The sequence below is a fragment of the Orycteropus afer genome, unplaced genomic scaffold, assembly GCF_000298275.1.
Source record: "Orycteropus afer afer isolate SDZICR_OR568_19922 unplaced genomic scaffold, OryAfe1.0 scaffold00329, whole genome shotgun sequence".
NCBI classification, from domain to species: domain Eukaryota; kingdom Metazoa; phylum Chordata; class Mammalia; order Tubulidentata; family Orycteropodidae; genus Orycteropus; species Orycteropus afer.
The window spans coordinates 3,821,763-3,831,282 of NW_006921916.1; the positions used below are offsets into that span (position 1 = coordinate 3,821,763).

General features: G+C 47.8%; 1 protein-coding gene across 1 annotated transcript; it reads left to right on the top strand.

Moving 5' to 3' along the window:
- Window positions 1-6,863: 6,863 nt before the first annotated feature.
- Window positions 6,864-8,698, top strand: SOX17 (SRY-box transcription factor 17). The gene is made up of 2 exons (XM_007952219.2): window positions 6,864-7,170; window positions 7,779-8,698. Exons 1-2 carry the CDS (start codon window positions 6,864-6,866, stop codon window positions 8,696-8,698), a joined length of 1,227 nt encoding a protein of 408 aa, XP_007950410.1.
- Window positions 8,699-9,520: the final 822 nt, after the last annotated feature.

Below are 9,520 nucleotides of genomic sequence, written 5' to 3' on the forward strand. Positions count from 1 at the left end.
GCTGGCAGGCGGGTTCTCCTGCTGCTCAGGGCCTAGGAACAGCAAGTGGATTCAGTACTCTCCTCTTCCAAACCTCTCTGCTTCCTCTTGCTCTACCTCTGCTGCTGCCGGTGCAGTTGCTCAGGTTAAGATGCTGGATGTGGCCTCTGGGAACAGTAGTAAGAGCAGCAGCAATGGGGACAACAGAAAGCAGGCTCCCATAAGGTCTTAATGTAGTGTTAGAACACTGTTCAAATCACAAAATTATCTGTTTCACAGAGCATATCATGGATGTTAAGCAAGTGATGCTTACCTGTAATTGCCAAAGGCCCTATTTTCCAGAGATAAGCCTGTTTCCAAGACATAAATGTCCTTATATATGAACTTTATCTCCATATAACTTTGGAATGTTCTCTCTCTCTCTTTCAGCTGAATTAGAATTTGTATGAAATAATATACAAAATAAATGAGTTGTCATCTAGGGCTTGGACTGAGTGATCTAATAAAAATAATTGTAAGTGTTCTGATTTAAAAAAAAACCTAATATATATTTTGTTTTAGCTCTGAATCATTGATATTAAAAAACATTAAGGACCATGTTGGGGGTTTCTGTGCCTTACTCCAATTCTACTATCCATTTTCTTTATTTGTTGTTGTTATGTGCTGTTGAGTCGGTCTTGACTCATAGTAACCCCTTCTTGGGTTTCCAAGGCATATCACAATGGAAGTAGATTGTCCCATCTTCCTTCCGAGGAGTGGCTGGTAGGTTTGAACCACAGCCTTCTGGTTAGCAGTCAAGTGCCTTAGGCACTATGCTACCAGAACTCCCTCTCTTTATTTAGCCCCTACCTAAATATTTAGTTACTCCCATCAGGTCCCTCTCAGACTGTAGACAAGGGATGAAAAGAAATGCAAAACAATAGATTGTTAATAGCAGGGGCAAACAAGTGGTCCAAGCACCTTTGTCATGTGACCTTGAGGAACTCAAGGATCCTGCTCAGTCTCCACCCACTCTTCTGAAAAAATGGTGATAATATCAAAGGCTGCACTGCCTATTCCAGGGCTATCATTAGGATCAAACGAGTTAATATATGTGACAAACTGCTTTGTACAAGCAGTTACAACTGCTTTATTAAACTGTATTCTAGAAGTATTTAAAAATGAACTGAAGATTTTGGTTGTGAAAAATCCCCCATACAGATATTTGCTTTTGCATTATATTTACCTGCAAAATTTTCCATGTATAGTTTTGGCTTGGAGCTAGTATAAGCCTTGTAGCTTGAAAGAGGTGAGAAAGCAATGGAGCTTGAGTTAATCTTCAGAAGAGGTGGGGTTTCAGGTGCATCAAGACTGGAGAATGAACTTCTGGTGAATAAGAGGGTGAGTCAGGTGACCCTATGGTTTACACAGATGTGTCTGATGTAAGAATAGGGTCTTTGCTGAGATTTATACAGATAATCCTTGAAAGAAGATGAATGGCCCTAAAACTAGAACAAGAAGGACAGCTATTTATAGTATCAATAAGCATTTATTAAAAACCAGTGGATGATGTGTGCTCTATGAATATAAAGATGAACAAACACCCTGCATTTTTTAGAAGAGTATAGACAAAGTTGTTGGCAAGGTCCAAGAAATGGACAGAAAAGAAAATTTAAGTAACATAGGTCAACTGAAGGCTGACCCCAAATGTAGGGCTCTGGAGGAATCCAGCTAGAATATCTAATATTTTCTTTCTAGTTTGGAAACTTTGGGAGTCAACTCAAGTTACTTCTCCAGAATCTGATATGCTTGCAGCTAAAGTGGCATAGACATGCTGGTAACCGAGTCCTGTTGGTCTCTAACTTTGATCAGTCCCCTGATCACAGAATAAACACCAACCCCCAGCAAAATCCAACCCTGTTTACTAAGGAAATTTGGCAATCCACAGTTTTGGGGGTGGAAAAGTAAGCTCTAGTAGACCAAATACCCGAAAACGATTGGTCTACTGATGTCAGCACCCCCTTCACAGACCAGGAACAAATGATTACAAGAGAACAAGTGAAGAACCGCCAGCTGGAGGTTAATAAATCAGGAAGGAGGACGAATTAAACAGCATTGTACATTCCTCCTGGGCGGAAACCATGTCCACTCTCTTTGGTGGGGAGTGCAAGTGTTCTGCTCCTAGTGGAGGCGCTGCTGATAAGACTGTCAGCTGATGCTACAGCTCTTCAAGGAAAACTCTGGCCGTAGGGTGTGGTAGGTGGGAGCGGGAGGTCAGCGACAGTCTTTGGAGAGAAGCCCGACGCTATTGAAATGTCATTTAAAGCTTCGAGGACGACCTGAAGACAGTATGTGTGCATAAGTTGCCCTGAGGGACGGGGCTGGGCTGTATCTCCCCCATGCCCCCAAAGACACCCTCTCTCCAGGAGTCTAAGGTTCTGTAAGGCAGGCAGGAAAGGGAAGGCACCCACACTTCGACCCCGGGACCACTGGCTGGGGAGAGGAATTAGAAACACCTCGGCGCGGGAGCTCCTGAGCAGGAAAGTTGATCCGGAACAGCGCATTTCCTGCTTAGAGACGCAAACCCCCGGCCTGGGGAGGGACGCGGGTCCAGAGAGTGGGAAAGTGGTTGAAAGCAGCCCGCACTTCTCCCAACTTCGTGTGTAACGAGAATCCCCAAAGTCTTTCTCTCCATCACCCTTTCCCGTCGCCAAGGCCGAGAGGCCGCCACTGAGGAGGACAGGGCCAGGGGAGGGTCCTGTGGGTAGAGGCCTCTAGAGCTGGGGGCTGGCGCTGCGCCGCGCGCGGGCGGGACCAGACAGCTGCTATCTTTCGGGCTCTCCTTCCTCCCCTCCAGCCCGAGACCTTCGACCTTACATCCCAGACCCACGGGAGGAGACCCGAAAGATTTCAAAAGGCGCGGTGCCACCACCTAGTCCCAGGCCTTGCCTGGGTGGTGTGGTGATCCTACCTGGGCGGTGAGGGACCCCGCCGAGGAGGTGTGGGGATTCAGTCGGGGAAGTGCGGAAGTGCGGGGACCCTACTGGGAGGTACACGACCCTACCTGGGAGTGTTGTAGGGGGTGTGACGTCCTCTGCCGAGTTCCCGCTGCCCACCGCTACCTCCCTCAAGACTTCCCAAGACTTGTTCAGTATCTGACTTACAAATGCAAAGGCCTTATTGTTGTTCTTTGTTCCTGAGACGCTACTATTGTCTATTCGGTGGGCCACTAGGGAGTTTTCAAAGGGTTTGAGGCGCTTTGCTCCTTCCCCGCCCCCATGGACTTGCCCTTCTGAGTTAACACGGATCTGTCTGGCGGCCCGTGGGTCCTTCCCGATCGCCTGCAGTGTACTTAGTACAACCCCTGTTTTCCAAGCATCAAAAGCACAAAAACTTGCAGGAAATCACCCAGCCTTGGCTGGTCACTTAGAGGACAAGGGAATGCCTGGCTATGACTCCTCGGGTCTGAGCCACAGTTCGTCACCTACCGGTGTTAAAAGGCCCCTAAGTGGTAATGGCCACAGCTTCTCGATAGAGTTGTCGCCTCCTTGGCCAGCGCGTGGATCCCTGAGTACGACCCGGGACGTGAGGTTAGCTCAGTTACTAGCGCAGAGGTCCTCCCGACAGGAACCGTGTACTCGGCTCTTAATTCAGCAAAGTTTGATCATTTTGACCCTACCCCACCCCCCGCGCATAAACCTCTCTTGTTGAGAAAAGCAAGGTTTGCAGGAAGCCATTCCGGATGTTTGCTGCTTTTCATGTGGCATTTGTGGCCCGGTCTGATAACGCCCGGAGCTCGACTTCCAGCGCGGCGTTTAGTACAGGGACTGAAATAGAAGAGTCCAAAACACTGCGCCGGGGTCTGGGGCGCCGTTCCCCGCCTCCATTAAATATGTGACAAGAGAATTAAGAGAAACAATTATATCTAGATTAAATATATGTAAAAGGGACCAGTATTGGGAAGGCACCATAATTCCTTCCTGGAATTTCGATAAAATAAACTGCTGCTTTATATCTCCCAGGGAGGATGTTATGAGAAGTGGGGGAAGATGCGCTAAAGGGACATGTGCTTGAAGCTCCAAGTCCCTCCTAGGCATCTTCAACTTTCACCTGATTTCTCAGTAACCTTAGAAGACAAGGATCAATAGCTAGAATCTTTGTACAAGTGCAAGTAACAATGCGGAACCCTCAGATTTTCTTCCGAATGATTGTATATCCCTTCTTGACTCCCCAGCACATCTGTTCCTATATGGGGAGAATGAGGAGGAACAAACGGATGGAGAACATGTACAGGATAAATGTGCAGGTATACATTTTTAAAATTCACATGTGGATTTTATTTCTTGTACTCTTACTTTTAAAGGAACTAGTCTATTAGATTAACTAGTCTATTAGATTAATTCAGACAGATAAACTGGGTTCTGGAAAATACATTGTTTAGTTTTCAATTTCAATTCTAAGAAAACTATTAGTTCATAAAAGCTTTTGTGCTAATAGAAAACTCTACTTTCAGATTTTGAAAATATGTTTACTAAGAAAAATTAGAGGCCTCTAAGGAGCTCTGGTGGCATAGTGCCTAAGGCATTTGACTGCTAACCAGAAAGTTAGCTGTTCAAACCCACCAACCACTCTCCGGAAGGAAGACTGGGCAATCTACTAAGGGGTGGCTATGAGCTGGAATTGACTCTATGGCAGTGAGTTTGTTTTTTGGTTTTGAAGAAAACAGCACAGGAAAAGGAGCTATGATATTAATTTGAAATATTCCCAGTGTAGTTTTCTTATTTATATAACATTTGCATTGCATTTGAAATCCATTTTTTTTTCAGAAAATGAAGCTTTAAAGGAAAAGTACATAATCAATTAAATTTATGCTCAACTGCTTTAAAACTACCAATTAAAAAGAACACCCCTCTATATTTTCGGAGGACATTAAAAAAGGCGTGTGGATCCACTTCCCAAAAGCAATTAAAAATCCTATGGCCTTAGTTGTACTCTGACACCCATGTGGCTATGACTTGGCACTGACTCCATGAGAACTGGGTTTTTTGGGGGGGAGGGGGAAGTGAGGGGTGGATAATTCGCTTAAGCAGATTTTAAATCTTTCCTTCTCTGAACCTCAGATACCCAGAAACCAGAACTATTAACTGGCTGGTGAGGGCAAGGGAAAGCAGCCAACATTTCACAGTTACTCAGAGAGTTAAAGAAAAATTGGTTGAAAACAAGTGTGTAGAAGTTCTTTGGAGAAAAAGCAATGTCAAAGAAACTGAAGAAAGGGCCAGGGATTTGCAAAGGCTCAGTGCTTCTTTGTTTTGATGGATGGCACTAAAAAGTTGAACTTGACAGATGACTTTGTCACTGTAATGTCACATCAAAAGTTGCCCAGTTTCTCTCTCAGATTTCTGGATGTAAGCGCTACCTTTTTCATCACCCCTTCATAGTAAACAAACAAAATCTCTTCTGGAGAGTGATGTATTGCTTTCTTTTGCAAAGTTATCTTCAGTTATGCAGGAATGATTGTATTAGTTGCCTTAGAGAACAACACAAATACACAAGTACAACAGCCTGCACAGAGATAGAAAGCTTCAAATCTAGAGGCAGACTAGTAGATGTGAATTCTACACCCACCCCCATCCTTGTCCCATTGCTATAGTCTGGTGAATTCCCAAACGTTTGTGCCTCAGTTTTCCCTCCTGTAAGATACACTAGTGTCTGCCTCACTTGTCGTGGGCATAAAGTAGTTTGATAATGTTTGGAGGGTGTAACACGCAACAAATCTTGTATAAGGGTTTGTTTAAAAATTCCACTGAAGATATTTTTTAGTTCTAAATGCAATTGGGCATTTAGATAAATATTGCTCATTTTTTATTTTTTATTTTACCACATTTTAGAAATAAAAAATGTCTTGCTTCTTTTATGGAACACATGAGAAATTGTTTTGCTATGTTTATTATACTTTTTTTTTTGTAGAAACAAACGTTCAAGGAATGGTTTATCATTATGAGTAAAACTTAAATTCTTCAGAGTGGGTGACTGGATACTGACTACAAGGTGTCATTCCATATTCAATTTTTTTTTTGTTAGAAAATGATGAATTTACCTAGGACATGGTATTTTGAATATAATATAACAACTAGGTTGAGTTCTTGGGCAGCGATTTATTTTCTCTCTCTCTTTTTTTTTTGTCATGTGCCGTTTGCATTCTATAAAAATACGTTTGAAGAAGACACTCGTGTGGTTCCTTGGAAGAAAGCTAGATTATCCACCAGTGAAACATTTTTCGTTCGTGTAATAAAGATTTGATTTTAAAGGGATTAAGGAGGCAGTTCTACCCCGTCCTGTAGGGTCTCCATGAGTTGGAATCAACTCCACGGCAAGGTTTTTTTTTTTTTTTTTTAATTATTAAATTAAGGGGTACTTAGTTTGTTAATCAGAACTGCAGAGCAGCAAGCATCTTTGAAAGATTTTACAACCATCTTCCCCAGGGGCGAGGACTTAGTGCCAGAGCCAGGCTCCAGCCAGTTTTCCTCCGGGCAGGTGTAGCCCAAAACGCGGGGCAGGGGGAGGGAAAACGGGCGGGCTTGGGGTTGAACCCGGACTTGGGACTCCAGCAGCGGGCTGGGCGTGGGCTTACGGACGCCCGCTGGCCCGCCCTCGGAGCTCCATTGGCCACGGAGGGGCAGAAAAGGCTCTGCGGACTGGGGTCTCCACAGTGTCACAGCTCTGGCCGGCACGCAGAGCTGCGCTGAGGCTTGGGAGTAAATGGGATCTTAGGCAGCTGAGTAGATGCCACAGGGGCCGCCGCAGTGGTATTCTTAGCCTCCCAAGGCGGGCGCGGGCATCTCCGGGCTGGGGGAGGCGGCGATTCCGGCCGAGGGCTGCGGGTTGAGGGGCCGGCCTGGAGCGCCATGAGTAGCCCGGATGCGGGGTACGCCAGTGACGACCAGAGCCAGACCCGGAGTGCGCTGCCCACGGTGATGGCCGGGCTAGGCCCCTGCACATGGGCCGAGTCGCTGAACCCCCTTGGGGACATGAAGGTGAAGGGCGAGGTGGCGACGGGTAGCGGCGCGCCAGCCGGGGCCTCGGGCAGGACTAAGGGGGAGTCTCGTATTCGGCGACCCATGAACGCCTTCATGGTGTGGGCGAAGGACGAACGTAAACGCCTGGCGCAGCAGAACCCAGACCTCCATAACGCGGAGCTGAGCAAGATGCTAGGTGAGTCGGAGGCAGGGTTTCAGCGCCAAGGGCCCCAAGTGAAGCGCTCAGCGGGTTACTGGAACCTAAAAGTGCTTGTCACTGGGTCATGAGTCCCTAGATCCGGATTGTGTTGCTCCCATGCCCTTCTCCAGGGCCTTCGTTCCTTCCTGATTCCCGCTATCCCAACTTTCCAAACTGGCTTTCGGCCTTGGTCTTTGGTGCTGTTGGCTGGGAGAGCGCGGGCTGCAGTGATTCGGGGGAGATCGGCTCTCCTAAGAGTTAGAGCTGCGGCGAGGGCACCCCTGTCCCTGACCCGGGTCGGCTCTGACTTTGGTCACCCCTGACCCGTTCTGGAGCCCTTCACTGGCTGGGGGAGGTGATTCAGTTTCTCGAAAGCCCGGGGGACAGGCAAGCAGCGATGGGGAGGTAAAAGGAAGGCAGGGGAGGGTTCAGAGGATCGAGGCTGCATCTTCCGTCCTTAAGTGCTCGGAATTCACTTTAAGCAGTCAGCGTCCCAGACCTTACTCCTTTAACTTGACCCTGTTCCCCAGGAGTTGCCCACTTAAAAGCCGGGGCCAGGAGCAGAGTGCGCGGGTAACCTCTAGTACTCTCATCTCCCTGTGCAGGCAAATCATGGAAGGCGCTGACACTGGCAGAGAAGCGGCCCTTCGTGGAGGAGGCAGAGAGGCTGCGCGTGCAGCACATGCAGGACCATCCCAACTACAAGTACCGCCCGCGGCGCCGCAAGCAGGTGAAGCGGTTGAAGAGGGTGGAGGGCGGCTTCCTGCATGGCCTACCAGAGCCACCGGCCGCCGTACTGGGACCTGAGGGCGGCCGCGGGAGCATGGACGGCCTGGGCCTTTCCTTCGCGGAACAGGGCTTCCCTCCCGGCCCGCCGCTACTGCCCCCGCACTTAGGCGGCCACTATCGCGACTGCCAGGGCCTGGGCGCGCCCCAGCTCGACAGCTACCCGCTGCCCACGCCCGACACGTCCCCGCTGGACGGCGTGGAGCCTGACCCGGCCTTCTTCGCTGCCGCGCTTCCCGCGGACTGCCCGGCGGCCTCGGGCGCCTACAATTATCCTCAGGCCTCGGACTACGGGGGGCCCCTAGAGCCGCCTACTGGTCCTCTGCACCCCCGGCTCGGCCCTGATCCCGCCAGCCCTGCGCTGTCGGGCCTCCTGGCGCCCCCCAGCGCCCTGCACATGTACTATGGTGCCTTGGGCTCGCCGGCGGCGGCGGGCGGCGCGCGCTGCTTTCAGATGCAGCAGCCTCAGCACCCACCCGGGCCCGGGCAGCCGTCGCCCCCTCCCGATGCGCTACCCTGCCGGGACGGCACGGACCCAAACCAGCCCACCGAGCTCCTCGGGGAGGTAGACCGCACGGAGTTTGAACAGTATCTGCACTTCGTGTGCAAGCCCGAGATGGGCCTCCCTTATCAGGGGCATGACTCTAGTGTGAATCTGCCGGACAGTCACGGGGCCCTCTCCTCAGTGGTGTCCGATGCCAGTTCTGCGGTATATTACTGCAATTATCCTGACGTTTGACTGGTCCCTGAGCTGCCGAGCCTGCAGCCCAGAGTCACAAACAGTGTTACACACTTCCTGGAGAAGCTAAGGAAATCCTCAGCCTCATGTTCTGTTTTTGTTTTTAAGTTGCCTTGGCATATAATTTATGGTAATTTATTTTGACCGCCACTTGAACATTTGGGAGGAATGTGAGGTGGTGTTTTAAGATTTGTTCAAAGATTTGTCTACAATTGCATTGTCAACCCCATTTCCAAGTTAAGTTTACCAGTTTTGAATGTGTCACAGAATAACTGACTTCATTTCCTGAAAGTTTATTGATCAAGAAATTTTGTCATGAGTGTGCCTTTTCAATCTTTTACAAATAAAATGTAAATTTTTTGCTTTTTTCACTCTGCCAGTGCCTTTGTCACACTAACCAATCTTACCCAAGAGCTAAGCCTTTACAGTCAGTAAACATTTAAGTAAGTTACAGTAAGTTAACATTAAGACTTAAAAAAATACGTACGTGGTGATCTTTAATATATAGTTTTCTATAGATTTCTCATTGGTTTCAAAGAGAAGTCATGAAAATGAGTATTAGGGATATCTATATTTGTTCCAAATTGATTTGCTAGAAAAAAGGAACTTTTTGGAATGCACCTATGCCATTCATTCCAAATGACCTTATTCTCAATGAAGTAATGGTTAATCTTATATAAGTATTTATTTATTCTAGTATATCACTTTAATCAAAGAGGAGTACCCAAGTGGTTTTGGTTTTCTGCTTATTGAAAGTACCTTTCAGACCTACTACAGAAGGTTTCTTTCTTTTTTTGCTTGTTTTCTTTACCCTATATCTCC